The sequence below is a fragment of the Prunus avium genome, chromosome 4 (assembly GCF_965620075.1).
Source record: "Prunus avium chromosome 4, drPruAviu1.hap1.1, whole genome shotgun sequence".
In the NCBI taxonomy this organism is placed as follows: Eukaryota; Viridiplantae; Streptophyta; class Magnoliopsida; order Rosales; family Rosaceae; genus Prunus; species Prunus avium.
The window spans coordinates 27,689,278-27,708,746 of record NC_142287.1 but is presented as its reverse complement, the minus strand read 5'-3'; the positions used below and the strand labels follow the sequence as shown (position 1 = coordinate 27,708,746).

General features: G+C 39.2%; 3 protein-coding genes, 1 long non-coding RNA gene and 1 pseudogene across 4 annotated transcripts; 1 reads left to right on the top strand and 4 right to left on the bottom strand.

Annotated features, from left to right (window-relative positions):
* Positions 1–205: 205 nt before the first annotated feature.
* Positions 206–2,486, bottom strand: LOC110771654 (stemmadenine O-acetyltransferase-like). The gene is made up of 2 exons (XM_021975995.2): positions 2,024–2,486; positions 206–1,411 (listed from the first exon to the last, which is right to left on the bottom strand). The coding sequence occupies exons 1-2, from the start codon at positions 2,484–2,486 to the stop codon at positions 468–470; spliced, it is 1,407 nt and encodes a 468-aa protein (XP_021831687.2). The 3' UTR covers positions 206–467.
* A 2,748-nt stretch (positions 2,487–5,234) lies between these two features.
* On the top strand, positions 5,235–6,926 carry LOC110771501 (cocaine synthase-like). Its single transcript, XM_021975813.2, has one exon. It carries the CDS (start codon positions 5,353–5,355, stop codon positions 6,703–6,705), a length of 1,353 nt encoding a protein of 450 aa, XP_021831505.2. The 5' UTR covers positions 5,235–5,352; the 3' UTR covers positions 6,706–6,926.
* A 19-nt stretch (positions 6,927–6,945) lies between these two features.
* Positions 6,946–11,930, bottom strand: LOC148295149 (stemmadenine O-acetyltransferase-like). Its single transcript, XM_088252782.1, has 2 exons — positions 11,354–11,930; positions 6,946–7,969 (listed from the first exon to the last, which is right to left on the bottom strand). The coding sequence occupies exons 1-2, from the start codon at positions 11,928–11,930 to the stop codon at positions 7,059–7,061; spliced, it is 1,488 nt and encodes a 495-aa protein (XP_088108908.1). The 3' UTR covers positions 6,946–7,058.
* Positions 11,931–16,428: 4,498 nt separating this feature from the next.
* Positions 16,429–17,911, bottom strand: LOC110771699 (limonoid 21-O-acetyltransferse-like; annotated as a pseudogene).
* Positions 17,912–18,695: 784 nt separating this feature from the next.
* On the bottom strand, positions 18,696–19,208 carry LOC148295148 (uncharacterized). Its single transcript, XR_015835102.1, has 2 exons — positions 19,005–19,208; positions 18,696–18,893 (listed from the first exon to the last, which is right to left on the bottom strand). It is a non-coding gene; the product is annotated as an uncharacterized LOC148295148 (long non-coding RNA).
* Between the last annotated feature and the right edge of the window lie 261 nt (positions 19,209–19,469).

Genomic DNA, 19,469 nt, shown 5'->3' with positions numbered 1-19,469 from the left:
GGTTTCTAAACTTTCTAATGTGGCACATTTCACCTTCAATTTTCCAAGCTTCCGGTTCTTTCTCAACCTGTTCGCTTGCGGGGTATGTGTTTTGCATGATCTGTAGGGAATAATAATCATTATGTAACGTTTGTATGCTGCCATTCAATTGAATATGTAACCAAGGCAGCTTGATTTCAGCAGCAACGTCGACGAATTGAATGACCCGCGTGTTAAGATTCCGGCAGGGTTGGGATATTGTCGAACTGGATGTGCGTTTCTCCCAATGGCAGTGATTGTAATTTTCTTAACTATCTCTGGGTGAATGAAAACTGATCATAATCCTAGTGATTGGGTCGCGAATCATCAATTCAAATACTTGGGTTATACCCAACATTGTCATCAAGAATTGGGCCTGTATTGAGAAGCCTTTTAATGCCAACTATTTTTTGAAAAGCTTCATTAGTTTCTTTTGGGTTCGTTTCTTATTACAAACGGCTGCTTTTGGGTATGAATTTTGTAACATGATTCAACAGGGCCGGTTGACGAATTAAGCTTGAATCAGCAGCAGAACCAAACCAGCTCATGCTCACCCGTCGTCGAAGGAAAGGGTCACTTTCGAATTTAGTCATGACTTCCTCCGACAGGGTAACGTAAGCCTCTATTCCACCAGCCTCTTTGGTGTCCAGGAAAAGTATTAGGTCATTTATGGGCAGTGGTGGTAAACCCACCCATGTAGGTCTTCCCCAACCAAAATCAATATCATAGACAGGAAATTGGCACAAACTAGTGTAGGAAGAAGTAACCACCTCCCCTGTGCTAGAACTTTGAGCAAGCCGGTCCATGACCCTCAAGTGCTCACCACCGTGTTGTAGTGTTTTCATGTCCTTGTCAACCTTGCTTAGTGCTTCTCGTACCCTCCTTACCATGCCATAACAAGATTCTTGATCCTCATCATCCCAACTAGAACTTTTACCTAATAAGGGAGCAGTCAAGGAAATACGACAAATATTTCCAAAAGAGTAATGAGGCAACGGTGGTTCAATCCGTGGACGCAAGTTCACAGTATAGATCACTCTGTGCATCTTATTATCATCATCATGATCAGCCTTGGTAGCTCCCACAATTCGCCTCCACATGAAAGCTAACAAGGTCTCAACACGTGATGGGTGTTTCTCATTCTTTTGCAAGTCTGTATATTTTGCTCTGAGGTCCTCTATCGTAGAGGCATCGAAAACAAACCTCTTTGTTACTTTATTCTTTGTGATACCGGCACGCGAATCATAGCCGGTGATCTCCTTGGGTGGGAAGAGTGTGGCCGAAACAAATTGGGGACGCCCTATTTTGGCTTCATCGGTCTCTCCACGGGCAATAGCAGCCCAAGTTTTGGTGAACATGAGCATGGACAGTCCATCTGCAAGCTTGTGAGAAATGCATAGTGTTAGTTTGTAGGAGGTGTGTGATGAGTGTTGCTCTGATACCACTGTTGGGTTTAGTAGGTGTGTGATGTGTTGCTCTGATACCACTTGCTGGATTGTAGGGGAAACATAGTGATTTTATTAAATTTGGAGGAGAATAGTACATAGGTGAGGTATAGGCTAATTGGCCTTCTTCATAGCTTATTGGCATATTGGCCACCACACTTGATCTAGATTAGTTTGGGCTATTTGGCCCTTACACTTTAATTGGTGAGCTTATTGGCTCCTCAACATAGCTTTAATTTGGGTAGCTCTTGGCTCCCTAATGGTTTGGGAGTTCTCTTGTTACACTCCCACATGGATTGGGAGTTGGTGGATGACTCCACATTTCATTGTGGTTGCATGCCTATTTATAGGCATTCTCTTGTTCTAGAAAGTTCTTCAAGCTTGCTTTTGTTCCACCTCCTTATTCTTTTCTCCACAACTCTAGATTCTTCTACCAACTTGATCTCTTTACTCCATAAGTGTGTGGCTTTCTCTAGATAATTCTCCAATAGTTTAGGCTCATCTCAAAGCTTCTAGATTTTTCCACACATTTCTTTAGCACAAATGTGCATTAATTTCAACACATAGACCAATGGCAAAGCCACCGCAATCAAACATATTGAGCTGGACACCGAGGGCAAATTCTTTTGCAATATGCTCGTCCAGTGAAAATGGGATAAATTTATTGAGTTCATCAGGGAACAGATTGTTGAGAACATCTTGAAGTCGGTAGTTGGTTACTTGAGCTTCAAGGTAGGGGATGCCCTCATTGTTGCATTCTACAAAATGGTCGTGGATTTTCACCCGCCCGGCTAGTGGGTAGAAAAGCGTTAAGACCTCGGCTAAGGACTGCTTAAGGTGTTTTGATGTTTCAGTAATGGCGGGTTGGGTCTCTCTGTTGAATTCATAGAAAAGAACAATAGACGTATATAATGGGGGAGATATTTGATCAAGAAAAGACAATTTGTAATGGCGAAGATGGTTTGGGGTTGGAGAAGAGGGTTTGATGATCTCCTTGGAGATAACTTCAACTTGAACATTCATTTTCTCTAAATATTTGTTGATAGTTTGGTTCTCACTTCTGTGTGGTGGTGGGTATATGATTATATTCACACAAACAATAGGCTGTTAGATAAGTGTTTAGACAATTCAAATTATTGGGCAGTAATTAAGAATTAAATATCTACACATGCGTTGCGTGTGGATTTTAAATAATCCTTATATACATTGTGATTCAAATCTTCTCATCTTTATATAATAATTTGTTGATTTTTCAAATCTTGCAAATTTGTAATTCAAAACATGTATCTTGCAGAATATGAATAATCTCAGGTCATTGTTTCCCAGCTAAGCCTGCAATTTTCAAGCCAACCTGTGCCAAACGCAAACGTAGCTGGAGGCAGTGCATGCAGGCAGTGCATGCAACCTCACTCCACATTTATTTAAATAAAAACATTACGTTGCACAACATTCATATAGTTGAGTATGGATTATAAAAGCACTTTTCTAAGCAGGTGTTTCTTCGAGTAGCATTGATCTGAGGGTGTCACTGGCAGGCAGCACCACTCTCCCTCGCTAGCTGCAGAATTGTTCTCAGCTCATTGTTTGTTGCTCATCCACAGCTCAACCCCAAATCCTTATTTGTTGATAGTGTGGTTCTCACTTCCTCCAAATCCGTATTTTCTTGCAATGTAGGCAAATTGATTTAAAATGTAAAAACATGTTTCTTGCAGAATATGAATAATCTCAAGTCATTTTTTTCCAGCTATATTGATCAAGTCAACTAGGCTGTGCCAAACACATACAATTTGTGATGAGCATCTCCACCTAAAACGCATATAATATGTGATGAGCATCTACCTAGGTGGAGGCAGTGCAACCTCGTTACCCAGCATTTCAAATGTTTAGGCCTTATAGCTTTGAGATTGTTAGCCATTTATTTTTTTTCTTGAGAAGCAATCCAAATAAACCTGAGCCCGACCAAAATTTCATTGGTTTGATTTGGGTTGGTCTCTTAACCATACTTGGTGGGATATGGGTGTGAAAATTTGCAGCCTGATTAAACCTGGATGGTTGATGGTTTAAGCTCGAACTTGATCATTATCAAAATCCTAAAGAGATCAAAGACTTTTTGGAATTTTTTTTGTTATCAATGAAATTCACAAAAGTGCATAACAAGGAGGTATGTGTTTGATGCGTCAAAAATTTCTACTACAATCTAATGTAGCCAGTTCAGTTGTTCCAAAACCTACACGTGTGGAAGCGGGTTTCAGCACTCATTTGGAAATGTGCAATGGAAGCATCGAGATCAAACTTGGGTATGTCTCTAAGGCCATGCTCCGTCACACTGTAAACTTGCGTAAAAGGGTCACTCTGCTCTTGCCATAAAACTTGGCTGGGAATGTTGTGGGTTACTTTACATCAAGGGCTGAAGAGAGTTTGATAGATCTAAAAGACTTGGCTTCTAAAATCAGGAAAGGGAGCGAACAAGTGAAAGAAAAATATGCTGCAAAAGTAGGATTTGATTCTAAGGAGACATGTCAAGAGCTAAAAGACTACTACAGAGACCTGGTAGATAATGAAGACATAGACAACTATAACTGCACAACCTTCTGTAGGTTTACTTTCTATGAAACTGATTTTGGATGGGGAAAGCCGGCATGGGTGAGCTTCGCTAGTTTTCAGATTAAGAATGTAATTGTTGTCTTGGTGCATAGGATGATCTTGTCTTTGTAATGTGGTTTAAAAATGTGATCCTTTATGATCGTTTTAGATGCTTTGGATCTTTCACATCCAAAGAATATTAGTGATTCACTGACCTCACTATAACCGGAACAGAAGACAAAAAAATTTAAAGAATATATTTGCACTACATCAATTGAGATTAGTCGATGGTTTGCAACATCACTACAACACCCATGTGTTGTTAGATGAGTTTTACTTTTAGGATTTGAGGAGTGGATAGATTAAATCACACTCATCCAATACTATCGCGATATGATCATGACCAATTAATGGTAGTGACCAACTCTATTCTCAAAATTTTAAAAAGGTTGGTAATGTTGGGTAAATAATGTACAAAGGTTTCCACTTGTCACAATATGGCAATGTTAGGTAAATAATCACAGTTTGACTAATTCGTACTATAAATACTCTTACGGAAAATACTTGCATCATGCCCATGTAAGTAGAACTTGTACTCCTGTCAATCACAGTTTGACATGTATGCAAATTTTTTTTTTTTTGTGTGTGTGTGTTTTTAATTAATTATTTTGCATGTATCAAAACTGTGATTAATTTACATGAATGATGAGGCAAGCAATGTCCTAATCTTATTGCGCGTAAAACGTATCTACATACAATTAATGATAATGGCCAACTAGCTATTAGCCTAAGAGTTTCCTTTTCACAATGCCAAAAAAAGGTATCATAGCCCTCTCAAGAGTTTCCTTTCACAATGTCAAAAAAGGTAGCGTATGGATTTTCGGTAATGATTAGCCATAATAGCCAAGCAACTGCTAGGGACTGCTACCTGTATAGCACAGCCGCCTAATTGCTCCAGAAATTAACTCAACTGTCCAGTTGACTTAATTGTATCCCAGTACAATTGGATAATAAACTACAAAATTCCACAAAAGTAGGTAGTTCTTCAATGTTTAAGGCAGGCCATGCCGCGGTCTAATATTCATGACATTATTTTCCACACTTTACAGAATCTACTATCAAGATACGGCCACAGAGCATCAAGGTTGAAATCTTTAAGAGGCAGCCAGTAGTGGGGCTTTTGCCTACAAAGTAGTTCTAGTTATATTCAATTCAATGTAGAACCCGATCCATTATAAGGTAGACCAGCCCCATTGTTCCAATTCACAGTTTGTGCTTGCATCACTTGAAATCAAGGTTGAGCAAAATGGCCACAGAAATCAAGGTTGAAATCATCCAGAGGCAAACAGTTAAACCATCCTCCCCAACTCCTCATCACCTTAGAAATTATAAGCTCTCTATTTTGGATCAGATGGCCGTTCAAACCTACATCCCAATCCTTCTTTTCTATCCCAATGCTGCTGATGCTACTAGCAACAATGTCTTGGCCACCAATGAAAGATGTCAGCATCTAATGCAATCCTTAGCTAAAACTCTCACTCACTTCTACCCTTTGGCAGGAAGAATCAAAGGTGGTGCCGTGATTGAATGTAACGATGATGGAGCTGAGTTTGTGGAAGCCCGAGTCAAGTGTTCCTTATCGGAGATTTTCGAACACCCAGATGCCGAGATGTTAAGACGATTCCTACCAGTTGAACCCGAGTCCAGAGAAGCGGGCACAGGCACGTTGCTTCTTGTTCAAGTCAACTTGTTTGAATGTGGTGGAATGGCAATTGGGTTTAGCATTTCTCATAAGTTTGGTGATGCCGCAACATTAAACACATTCATCAATTGTTGGACTGCAACTGCCCATGATCAGTCAAATATGTTAATGCTTCCCAAATTTGGTGCTGCGTCTCTGTTTTCACCACTAAATTTCTCTAACTCAGACCCACTGCTATCCACGGAAGTCAAAAAGGAAAAGTTCATGACAAGGAGGTTTGTGTTTGATGCCTCAAAGATTGCTGCTCTCCAATCTAAGGTAACCAGCTCAGTTGTGCCCAAACCAACAAGAGTAGAAGCAGCTTCAGCACTCATTTGGAAATGCAAAATTGAAGCATCAGCCAGATCATCATCAAACATGCTGGGGACTAGTCTAATAAGGCCATCAGTCTTCTCTCACACTGTGAACATGCGTAAAATGTCAGTGCCAGCCTTGCCAGAAAACTTGGTTGGGAATCTAGTAGATTTTTCGACAACAAACTATTCTCACTCTGGAGAGAATACCACTGTGATAGATTTGAAAGGCTTGGTGGCAAAAATAAGGGGAGGACTTGAAGAAACAAAAGAACGTTATGCTGCAGCAGTAGTATTTGATTCTAACGAAGCAGGGCAAAAAATGAAATGGTACATAAACCTGTTGAAAAATGATGACATAGACAAGTTTATCTGCTCAAGTTGGTGTAGGTTTCCATTTTATGAAGCCAATTTCGGGTGGGGAAAGCCATCATGGGTGTGCTACGTTGCTGTTGCACAGAAAAATGTAACTGTTTTGATGGACAAAAGAGATGGCAATGGAATAGAAGCTTGGGTGACTCTGAGCCAAGAGAACATGGCCTTATTTGAAAGCAACAAGGAGCTGCTTGCATATGCTTCTCTGAACCCTAGGGTCACCAACTGAGTACTGATAAGAGAGCTGGCCATTAGTACCGTCCTCCTCTGCCATGGTTGTGATATCAATAAAATTGTAGGGCAGCCTTTGATAGCTTGCTTATTTTCTAGCACAATAAAACAGTAGAATTGTTGGAAACTTGTAGTCAAGTGAATGGAGTCACTAGTCATGAGAAGTTACGCACTTTCATTATTCATTTGGCATCAAATCTTTTTCTTTTCTTTTTTTCAGGGAGAGAAACTTATTGATAAGAAAAACAATTACAAGGAGAGGTAGGCCACAGTGTGGCCTAAAATCAACTTAAATTGCAAAAGCGTCAAGAAGCCTTATAGGTTTTAATGCCAACTATTTTTTCATAAGCTTCAGAAGCAAACCGAACAAACTGAACCTGACCCAAGCTTCATTAGTTTGGTTTGGGTTGGTTTCTTAATAACACTTGCTCGATTTCGGGTGTGAAATGTTACAACCTGATTGAATCGGGCTGGTTGATGAATTAAGCACGAACTTGCAGAACCGACCCGACCCGTACCCACCCTTCGTCGGAGGGAGGTGTCACTTTCAAATTTAGTCATGACTTCCTTGGCAAGGCTAACGTATGCCTCTACTCCACCAGGCTCCTTGGCGTCGAGGAAAACTATTATGTCCTTCACGGGCAGTGGTGGTAAGCTCACCCATGTAGGTCTTCCCCAACCAAAATCATTATCATAGAGAGGAAATTGGCACAAACTACTGTGGTAAGAAGTAACCACCTCCCCTTTGCTAGCACTTTGAGCAAGCCGGCCGATCAAACTCAGCTGCTCATCACCATGTTGTAGTCTTTTCACGAAGTCCTTGTCAATCTTGCTTATTGCTTCTCGTACCCGCCTTACCATGCCATAAGAAGATTCTTGATCACCATCATCATCATCCCCACTACTTAAGAAGGGAGCAGTCAAAGAATTACCATAAATATTTCCAAAAGAATATGGAGACAACGGTGGATCAATCAGTGGACGGAAGTCCACAGAGTGGATCAGGCTATGCAACTTATTCTTATCATCATTATCATCCTTGGTAGCTCCCACAAATCGCCTCCACATGAAAGCCGATAAGGCCTCGACAGGCGACGGTTGTTTCTCATTGTTTTGCAAGCCTGTATATTTTGCTATGAGATCCTCTATCGTGGGGGCATCGAACACAAACCTCTTTGTTACTTTCTTCGTCGCGATACCAGCGCCCCAATTATAGCCGGTGATCTCCTTGGGTGGGAAGATGTTGTGAATTGAGCACAAAACTCAACTCACCCTCCCCTAATGATCTTGTTGTTGATGGACTTTGTGACAAACACAACTATGGATGAATCACACACACTACACTTGAGAAACCAACCGAGCACAAAATGACACAAGAATTTATAGAGGTTCAGCAATTGCCTACATCCTCTTGGTGATCCCCTTGAGAAATTCACTAATGAAAGAATAAGTTACAACTTTGGTTTACAAAGAAACCCCCTTAGAACTCTATTCTCTCCCCAAGCTCTCTTTTCTCTCTCACCCCTTGCTCTACACTTTGATACACTAGAGAACTCTTAAGCCATGATTTGCTTCTTGCATGCTAAACCCCTTTATATAGCCAAATATGCAAGAGTGTGAATGCAACCTCACACTATTCAAATGTTGGCTACCAAACTTAACCATGGATGGCTACCAAACATTCCACCATTTTGTGCCACCAAACAAGTCACCTATTTTTGACAAAGATGGCAAGCCAATATTTACTCACATGGGCAACTCCAAAATTCATCTAGAAATGAGTCAACCATGTCATGGAATTTAGGTAGAAATCCATAGCACACAAAAGAGGACTTTGTATCCTTAGGTGAGCCAAATTTCCAACAATCTCCACCTTGGCGAACCTTTAATCACCTCGTGAACCATTGTTATCCTCTAGAACCTCTTCAACCTCTTAGAAATCGTTCTAGTAATTTCCAAAAGCTCCACCATGGCAATTAACCTCTTGCCTCAATGTACCTTTGGTGGAAGGTGCTCTACCCAAGTCTAAACTTGAGTAACTTGGACCTCCTGTGCAGAAGAGAGATCCCCCATGCCAAATTCGTTGCTCCTTGCCTTCTTGGAACCTTGAATCTTGGACATGCCTTGATAGGCGAACCACATACCAAACCTTTGTTCACTAAATCCCCACATAGCCAACCTTGCTCTTGGATTTAAGAACACACTTCTTTTCATCAATGCACCTCTCCAACTTTCCCGCTTCATGCTCCCTATAGCACTCTGAAACGTGGCTGGAACTTCTTGGTCCATCCATCCAAAACCTAGGGACGGTTTGATGGATTCCTTGGGCCCGGACCTTGCATTTGATGATGGCTCCACCTCAAGTAGAACCCCTTTGTGAGTTTGTTGTTGTTGCCTTCCTTCTTCAGCCCTTGTGTCAAGCTCCACCTCAAATGGAGTCCCTTCCATGACCACCTTGGCAAGAAGCTTCTCTTCAACAACATCCTCCCCATCATTCCTTGTCTTGATTTTACCTTTGTGGATATTCCTCTCCACACTTTCTGCAGCTTTGAAATCAAGCACCTTTGATGATGAACCGTTAGTCATACAACCTTGACTAACCTTCCTTGCCCAACTTCTCTTGAGCACACTTGCAGCTACATTATGTTGGACCGTCTCCTTGACATTATGACTTGTTGCTTGCTCTTCCTTGGTACAAATCTCTGCACCACCCAAGAGCTTGTATGTGTTGTTTGGTTGAATCTCCCCCCTCATAACCACAACAGAACCTTGTGTGATCATGAGCTTCCCTCCTTTGGCCTTGTAAGAGCAACCTTCTCTATCCAAAGAACCAAGAGAGACTAGATTCGTTCTTAGTGCAGGTACAAACCTTACCTCACTAAGAGTCCAAACTTCACCACCTTGCAACTTGATCTTCACAGTCCCTATGCCCAAAACTTCACATGTAGTTTTGTCTCCCAACATAATCTTGCATGCATCCTTATCCTCATACGTGTCAAACATCAACTTATTTGCACACACATGATATGAGCACCCGGAATCTAAAATCCAACTTGAAGAAGAATTCTTACACGAAGAACTTGCCATGACTTCCCCGTTACTTTCCTCCGTAACCGTCAAGAGTTCATCACATGTGTCCTTATCACACACGTGGGCTGAACTTCCAGCTTTCTTCATCTTGTTCAGCTTCTCCTTCCATACCGGACAATCTCGCCTCCAATGATCCATAGATCCACACTCGAAGCACCCTTCATTGTCCTTGGACTTAGCATTCCTCTCGTTGCTTCTCTTGCCTTCACGCTTGCTTGAACGACTCCTTGCGATCAAACCAGCATCTTGAGAGTTCTCCTCCGAACGTTGAGACATCCTGTGATGCGTCATCACATCTTGCACCACCTCCTCAAAATTCAAAGTACTCTTCCCAAACATAAGTGTCGTTCGGAAATGCTTATAAGACGGAGGCAAGGATGTTAGAAACTTGAGTGCCTTATCCTCCGTATTATACAACACGTCCATTCTCTGCAAGTCAGCAACACATCTATTGAAGCTGCTCAAATGCTCCATTAGATTTCCTTCCTCCGCCATCCGAAGATTTAGGAGTTCCTCCTTGAGGAAGAGCTTGTTGGACAGCGACTTCCCTGCAAACATCTCTTCGAGCTTCTCCCGTGTTTGCTTCGCTGTATCCTTCAACACGTTGATGAGCACCTCATCGGAGAGGTAGTTTTCGATGGCTCCTCTGGCTAACTCGTCAAGTACACCCCACTCATCATCTGTCATACCTGTTGGCTTCTTTTCCTTGCCCACCAACACAACATGGAGATGTTGTTGTGTAAGGGCTGACTTCATCCTCCTTTGCCAAAGCATGAAGTTCTCCTTCCCTGTGAAGGGCTTTAACTCCACCTTCATGTTGACAGATTGTGGCAGCCTCTGCAGCATAGAGCTACTTTCACCTTCAGCTTCCTTGTCACCTGCCATCTTCAACACTCTAGCAACTTGCTGCTCCAACACAGCTCTGATACCACTTGTTGTGAATTGAGCACAAAACTCAACTCACCCTCCCCTAATGATCTTGTTGTTGATGGACTTTGTGACAAACACAACTATGAATGAATCACACACACTACACTTGAGAAACCAACCGAGCACAAAATGACACAAGAATTTATAGAGGTTCAGCAATTGCCTACATCCTCTTGGTGATCCCCTTGAGAAATTCACTAATGAAAGAATAAGTTACAACTTTGGTTTACAAAGAAACCCCCTTAGAACTCTATTCTCTCCCCAAGCTCTCTTTTCTCTCTCACCCCTTGCTCTACACTTTGATACACTAGAGAACTCTTAAGCCATGATTTGCTTCTTGCATGCTAAACCCCTTTATATAGCCAAATATGCAAGAGTGTGAATGCAACCTCACACTATTCAAATGTTGGCTACCAAACTTAACCATGGATGGCTACCAAACATTCCACCAGTTTGTGCCACCAAACAAGTCACCTATTTTTGACAAAGATGGCAAGCCAATATTTACTCACATGGGCAACTCCAAAATTCATCTAGAAATGAGTCAACCATGTCATGGAATTTAGGTAGAAATCCATAGCACACAAAAGAGGACTTTGTATCCTTAGGTGAGCCAAATTTCCAACAGAAGAGTGTGGCGGAAACAAACTGGGGACGCTGTATTTCAGCTTCATCACGGGCAATGGCAGCCCAAGCTTTGGTGAACATGAGCATGCATAGAAAATCAGCAAGCTTGTGGGAAGTGCATAGACCAATGGCAAAGCCTCCTTCAAACATATTGAGCTGGACACCGAGGGCAATTTCATTTGCAATATGCTCATCTTGCGCAAATGGGATAAATTTATTGAGTTCATCAGGGAGCGGATTGTTGAGAAAATCACAAAGCCGGCAGTTGGTTACTTTAGCCTCAAGGTAGGCAATTCCCTCATCATTGCAGTCCACAAAATGATCATTGATTTTCACTCGTCCGGCTAGCGGATAGAAAAGGGTTAAGACCTTGGCTAAGGACTTCTTAAGGTGCTTTGATACTTCATTAATGGCGGGTTGGGTCTCGCCATTAAATTCATAGAAAAACACCAAAGAGGTATACGATGGGGGAGTTAGTTGATCAAGAAAAGATAACTTGTAATGGCGAAGAGGGTTTGGGGTTGGAGAAGAGGGTTTGATGATCTCCTTGGAGATAACTTCCACTTGAACGTTCATTTTCTCTAAATATGTTGATAGTGTGGTTCTTATATTTTGCATGGCATATGCATATATATATATATATATATATATATATATATATATATACACACACAATAGGCTGGTAGATAAGTATTTATTTAATTATCACAAAGAGTTGAAACGATTAGTAATACTAATAATGTAATAAGTGTTTGATTAGCAAAGGACCAAATTATTGGGCAGTAATTAAGGATTAAATCATTACACATGGGACGTATTCAAAAATATTTCAAATGGGATTGCCTAATAATATAGAATTGAACTTCGAGGATTTTAAATAGAGCCCATGCGTTGCGTGGGGAAAATATAATCTTTATATATATTGTGATCAAGATCTTCTAAGATCTATACATATATATATATATATATATATATTGAGGAATCTCTAAAATAATTTTATTTGAGGGGCACCTTTTAGGGTCCCCTACAAATTTTTTTTCAACGATCCAAACCATCTATTTTTTAAGTCTACATTCATAGATTATCCTTGCAAAAAATTAGATAAATCGGAAACCGTTTCGACATCTAATTGTGTCCTACAAAATCAATGAACATGGTGCTCAAGAAAGTACTAAAATTTCAATAATTAAATTGAGTGGTCAAATGATATCGGATTCAAGTCATTTTTTGTAGAGATGATCTTTGAATGAATATCTACAAAATAGACATTTTGGATTAGTGAAATACAATACGGAGTGGGCCCTACAAGTCCCTCAAATAAACTTATTTAAGGGATCCCTGAATAGAAGCTCACTGATGGATGTTACATGTACTTGCTTGCTTGCTTGCTTATGGATGTTACATGTACTTGCTAATTTTCTTTATAACTTCTAGTTTGCTTGTGTTTTAAAAGTCGTGGTACTTTTGTTTGTGTTCATTAAACCTGATTAAACCCGACTTTATGTAATCCGTAATTAACTACGGAATTCACGAAAGTAAATGGATTGACATAATCTCTCACGTTATTCACAATTTTCAAAAAAAAATCTGCTGGTTTTTCGATCTCAATTGGGTAAGCACCATACCTGTGTAGGGGGGTGTACACAACACAAAGACATGCACAATATAAATGGCAAAGCCTTATATATATGGCCCCTTAAATTTCCTCTACAACTCAACAACCCCAAAATCCTTTGCAAATGCAGGCAAATTTATAATTCAAGATCATGTTTAACTTGCAGAATATGAATAATCTCAAGTCATTGAATTCCCAACTAAGCCGGCAATGTTCAAGTCAACCTGTACCATACACATGCATTTTTTTATGAGCATCTAACCATTTGAGACGTGATCGCGTTGTCTCGAGCTGTTGTACCCACTTGAGATTAAAAAAAAAAAAAACTATGAAGAAGATTAATAAACTGCAAATAATAACATTACGTTTCAGATTATTCATATATAGTTGACCCTTGATAGACGAATCTTCTTTTTCTTTTTTTTTCTTTTCTGAGAACCTTTCCTATTGAGAGAGGTAATATACTAAATTCACACACACTACATGAACACACGCATCTTCTTTATGAACTTGTGAGCACACCGTTCTTTTTCTTTTGGAAAGTGAAAGAAAAATCCTTTTTAGCACAGAGAAACCCTTGCCGGTCAAGCAACCTGCGACACTCTATCGATTTCATGCAAGAGATCTCTTGAGTCGCCACAAAATAATTATGTAAGAACCAAACGCAGTCTGATTTAGGAAAATTTGCACTGCTTTTTTTGGCATTTGGAATGGCTAAAAGTGTTTTTAACGACAGTTGTTAGAAAAACTTATAAGTGATATATTAGGGGAAGGACCCTAGGGAATCAAAGAAAGGATATATGGATAAATGTTATTGCATTATGTTGGGCTTTTGGAATGGCTAAAAGCCTTTTAATATAACAAAAAGTGCTTTTGATAGCATTTGGAGGCAAAACAAGTGGTTATAGATTATAAAATCACTTTTAGTGCTATCTAGAGAGTAGGTGCTTCTTAAGAAACACTTAACGTTTTCGGAGAATGTTTACTGAGAATATTTTTAGAGAATGAAAACGAGAAAACAAATTTGCATTTTTAGGATTTGAAAATGTGTTTGGTAGATTAATTGGACAACATATTTAGAAAATAAAAAACAGTGAAAACGTGTCTCGTAGTACAATTTGAAAATAATAATAATATGTGAGTTATTTTTCAAGTCTATTTTTGCTAATTTATGTTCTAAAAAAGATTTTTTTTTTAATTTTGATATTTTTTTAAAGGCTAAAATTATTATAAACAATGAAAAAAAAATTAGGATATTTTCTAAAGGCCCTAAAACTATCTTATCTCCTTTCTTTTTTCTTTTTTCTCCTTTTCTTTCTTTCTTCCTCTTTTCTTCTTCCTTTCCTTCCGAGGCCCGTTTCTTTTTTCTTTCTTTCTTTCTTTCTTCCTCTTCTCTCTCCTTTCTCTTTTCTTCTTCCTTCCCTCTTTTCACTCTCTCTTCATGTCGCCACACCCACTCTTTCCTTCCATGGCATGAATCCCATCAACCCATCCACCTTTTCTCTCTCTCTGGTTCTACTAATTAATGGTTGTGGTAGTTCGATTGGGTGGTGATGATGATTGAGCTGGGTATGTGGTGGTTCTTCTTCTTCCTGTCTCTAGTTTTTTTTCTCAGTTGCAAATTTGTGTGATTATGGGTTTTTTTTTCTTGAAATTTTGGGGTTGATTATGGTTGGAAGGAGGAGATTTGACTGTTTTGGATATAATTTAATTTGACTGTTGCGCATCTGACGGAGAAGAGTCTTTGATAGGGAGACTGAAAACGAAAACGACTTTTTGGCGTCTTCAACATTTGTTCATACTTTTGGATTCATTCTAAAAAAAATATATGTATATATATACACACACATATATATTCCAGCTTGTTTCTCAAAATAACCCACAATACGTTTTCATGTGAAAACAGAAAATGGCTCTTGAAAATGATATTGAATAGGCCCTTACGTTATGAGAAAATGAGTTAACAATGTATATCAAACTTACAAGTTACAACTGGATGATTCTCCCTCATTGCGTAGTATTGGAATTACTGATAAATAAGTTTTTGTTTATTAGCATGAGGCTGGTAAATGATTTATAACAGTTCAATAATAAGCTGACCTGCAAATCATTAAAATATTGGGTAATGATGAGAATTAAATAAGCACACCATCTGTGGGAATTGAAATAAAATAAATAGCCTATGTGTTGCGTGGGAAATATATATGTCAAAAGATTTAAAAGTTTTCATCTCTCACATTACAATTCAAAAAAATTTCAATGTCAAGTGGGTGGTAGCACAACTCAACAACAACAAATCCTTCTTTGTTGCCAGACCAATTTATAAACTCAACTATATCTTTCTTGCAGACTATGAATAATCTTAACTGATTGTCTCCAAGAAGTCAACATTACCCTGCCAAACACATTTTGTGATCCCTTCCCGAACCTTGGAATCACAGACGACATGTTTGGTCTATCACAGGCACGTTGTTGCACACATAACAGACTCACATGAAGACAGTGGCGGATCCAGAAATTTTCATTCCGGGGGTCAATCTTTTCATAGTCCTCGAGCAAACAAAAAACTAGAACAAGACTCAAAACAATCTTTCCGAACATTTTCCACATTAAAAAAGAGAGGAAGCAAGGGACTGCATTAAATTTAAATTTTAAAAAAAAAATACAACATCATGGCGCACTTCCTGACTCCACAATGGGCTAAGTATGAAAAATGATTTTTCGGCATAATAATTTTCTCAAGATAATTTTTGGCGGCTTTTATTCCTTACACATCAAATAAGAAAACTTGATTTTATGGGATTTTATTATGACGTATATATTGACTTAATGAGCCATCATTTTTAGCATAAATCGTATTTTGTACTAAAACCGATTTTTCATATTTTGATATGGTGAGAATTTGATTTTCTAGTATTTTTATTTGAATCCAAATGGGGGTACTTCCTTATTTACATTGTAAACTTAAGTAAATGGAGTAATATAAAAATAAATAAAAGTAAAAGGACAAAGAAATTTACTTAAATGCTGAAAATGAAAATAAGGAAATCTGCATTGTTTCATAACTCTCTATATACAAATTACAAACTAACATAACTCTGAGTTGGTTTGGGGAGGGAATTATCAAGCAGGCAGCGACGACATCGTTTTGACATCGAGCGAAAAGAAAAAAGAAGAGGACGCGCGTGCGCTGGGTGCTGCGCGCAAGGATGCGCTGCGCAAAGGCTGGAGCTGCACACAAGTTGCCCCTTTGGGGCATTTCGTCGAACACCTTGCGAGGGTCAAGTTTGGCTACTCTAATGGAGGATTTCAGAGGTTGCAGGGGTCAATTGACCACCCTTGCTCCTCTGTGGATCCGCCCCTGCATGAAGACACATTAAAATTTCGGATATGTTTTTTTATTGATAAGAAAAGCAATTTTACAAGGTTAGATAGGTCCAAATTTAAATTTAAGCCATATTATAGCCTCGACTCAAGTTTCGATGGTTTGATTTGAATTGGTTTCTTAATTACACTCGACCAATTTTGGGAGTGAAATTTCGCGACCTGGTTAAATCGGGCTGGTTGATGGGCTAAACTTGAAATGGCAGTATCAAACCGGCCCATGCGCACCCGTCTTTGAAGGAAGGGGTCACTTTCGAATTTAGTCATGACTTCCTCCTCAAGGGTAACGTATGCCTCTATTCCACCAGCCTCTTTGGTGTCCAAGAAGACTGTTAGGTTGTTCAAGGGCAGTGGCGGTATGCCCACCCATGTAGGTCTCCCCCAACCAAAATCGTTATCATAAAGAGGAAATCTGCACAAATTAGTAAAGTTAGACGTCTCCACCTCACCTCATGTAAAACTATGAGGAAGTGGATTGACTGAAATCAACTCCTCATCACCCTCTTGTAGCCTTTTCATGTAGTCCTTGTCAATCTTGTTTATTTCTTCTCGTACCCGCCTTACCATGCCATAACAAGATTCTTCATCATCTATCTTCATCTTCATCTTCATCATCCCCACCACTTAAAAAGGGAGCAGTCATGGCCAGGCGAAAAATATTTCCAAAAGTATGTCGAGGCAATGGGGGATCAATCAGTGGACGCAGGTTCACAGCATGGATCACTCTATGCACTTGTTGTGGTCATCATCCTTAATAGCTTCCACAAATCGCCTCCATATGAAGGCAGATAAGGTCTCAACGCGCGAAATTGGGGGTTTCATGATCACATCCTTTTCTGATAGGCTTGTGTATTTCTCTCTGAGATCCTCTATGTTAGAGGCACCAAAACACAAACCTCTTAGTTACTTTGTTCTTATCGATAACAGGCTTGGCAATTGCATCACACGTACTAAAATGATTCAAATCCTTTGGTGGGAAGAGCTTAGCTGAGACAAATTCTGGACCCTCCATTTCCACTTGATCGCGATCTCCACGGGCCGTGGCAGCCCAAGTTCTGCTGAACATGAGCATTGATAATCCATTTGCAAGCTTGTGAGTAGTGGACAAACCAATAGCGAAGCCTCCACATTCAAACATATTGAGTTGGACGCCGAAGGCAATTTCATCGTCAGCAATAACATCATCTAGTTGAAATGGGACGAGTTTATTGAGTTCACCAGGGATTGGATTCTCCAAAACATCTCGAACCCGGCAATTGGTTACTTGAGCTTCAAGGTAGGGCACGCCCTCATCATTGCAATCTACAAAATGGTTGTCGAATCTGATCTGTCCGGCAAGTGGATAGTAAAGGGTTAATACCTCGGCTAAGGACTTCTTAAGGTGATTGGATATTTCCATAATGGTGGGTTGTGTCTCGCCATTGAATTCATAGAAGAAGACCACATAGGCGTACACTGGATGATGTGCTTGATCAAGAAAGGAGAAGTGGTAATTGCGAAGATGGTATGGGGTTGGAGAAGATGGCACTACAAAACAGAAGCCCTTTTGCAAGGGCATTTTGTCGTTGCAAAAAGCCTTTTGTCGTCGAAAATACCCTTTTTCGATGGCAAATGTCCGTTGGAAGTCGTTGCTAAAAGGCCGGTTGCAAATACTTCATTTCCGACACCCATGCTTCGTAGCTATTGCTTACATTTCTATCGGAAATGGATTTTTAAAACAACCCTACATATTTATTTCCAACCATACATGTGGTCGTAATTACTTATTTGATTGTCGAAAATAGTTCTTTTGTCGTGATTTCTTGTTTTTGCGAATTCATATCTTTGACCAATGAGTGTCGTCAGAAATACTTTTTCCGACAATGATATATTATTTGTGAGGGCTAGATTTCATCGCAATTATCATTACCGACCAGAAGAGTTTGTGGAAAATATATATTAGCTCGTCGGAAATGAGTATAACAAAATATTTCCGATGGGCAAGTTACGTCGGAAATATATATTTCCAATCACATTTATTCGTCGCAAAGTTTGTCACAAATAGATTAATCCTATCGGAAAATATTTTCAACGAACAAGTGGTCAGAAATATAATTGTTTCGACCCGATTATGTCGTGGGGAATGTTGTCGGAAATATGTAATTATTGTCGGAAAGTATTTCCGATGATAAAGTGTTTGTTGGAAATATGCATTACCGAGAGGGAAATGCGGTCAAACAATGTAATTATTTTATTTTAAAAAATTAATAAAATGAAATTTGAATTATAATATTTGCCAGAAATAGTTTTCTAATCATCCGTATTTAATTGGTAATTAAAAAAAAAATCATACGACACCATACTGTACTAAAATTTTAAGCATTCAATTAAAATTATTCTAAATAGTTAAAACATAAACAATGCCCATCATCCTTAAAACATATAAGCAATCCGCAAATATATTAAAACCTTGAAATTCAAAATACATATTGTAGCAAAATACAATTGATGTTGCACTACTCGTCTTCGAGGTGAGCATCTGAACAACTTTCTACATTGTCCTGTCGAATAAAAGATAATAATTAATAAGACATAAATCGTTTGAGAATAAAAATAACAAATACAATATTTAACAGTGAGCAAAATATTGAAATGAGAAGAAAAGAGTTCGCCATTGAAGCGGATTGTCTTGAGCGTGCATAAGTATTTGAGTTGTTTTCCCTCATACTTTGAACTAGATCTTTCAATTCATACAGCACACTTTTCAAGTTCTTCACTTCCTCCTTTAATTTCTCATGCTCTTCTTCACGTTCTAAGCATATACGTTTATTACAACCTTGGTCATCTAAGGGATACACATCTTTTGTACTATAGCCACCACCCAATCCAAGGATACAACCGTGACTTGACCCACCAATAACCTCCTTGTATATATCCCAATCATCTACTTCATTCTCGTCTTCCGTTGCAGCAACCTTTTTATTCTCCAGTTTTTCCTTCAATGAAATAGTAGAAATATAAACATGGATATAAAAAAATGCCATGTGAATAAAATTTAAAAAAAAAAAAGAGAAACAAAGTAGGGGCAGCGTACAAAAAGTTCTTTAGCCTTTTCACTTGGCCAACTTTCTTCTCCT

Bases quoted from the DNA above. Each gene is read 5' to 3' on its own strand.
- LOC110771654 (XM_021975995.2), bottom strand. From the start codon at position 2,486: ATGAATGTTCAAGTTGAAGTTATCTCCAAGGAGATCATCAAACCCTCT. The intron at 1,412-2,023 runs TTGAAATTAATG...TAACACTATGCA, and splicing joins CTTTGCCATTGGTCTATGTG to TTTCTCACAAGCTTGCAGAT.
- LOC110771501 (XM_021975813.2), top strand. From the start codon at position 5,353: ATGGCCACAGAAATCAAGGTTGAAATCATCCAGAGGCAAACAGTTAAA.
- LOC148295149 (XM_088252782.1), bottom strand. From the start codon at position 11,930: ATGAACGTTCAAGTGGAAGTTATCTCCAAGGAGATCATCAAACCCTCT. The intron at 7,970-11,353 runs GTTGGAAATTTG...GGGTGAGTTGAG, and splicing joins TGTTTCCGCCACACTCTTCT to TTTTGTGCTCAATTCACAAC.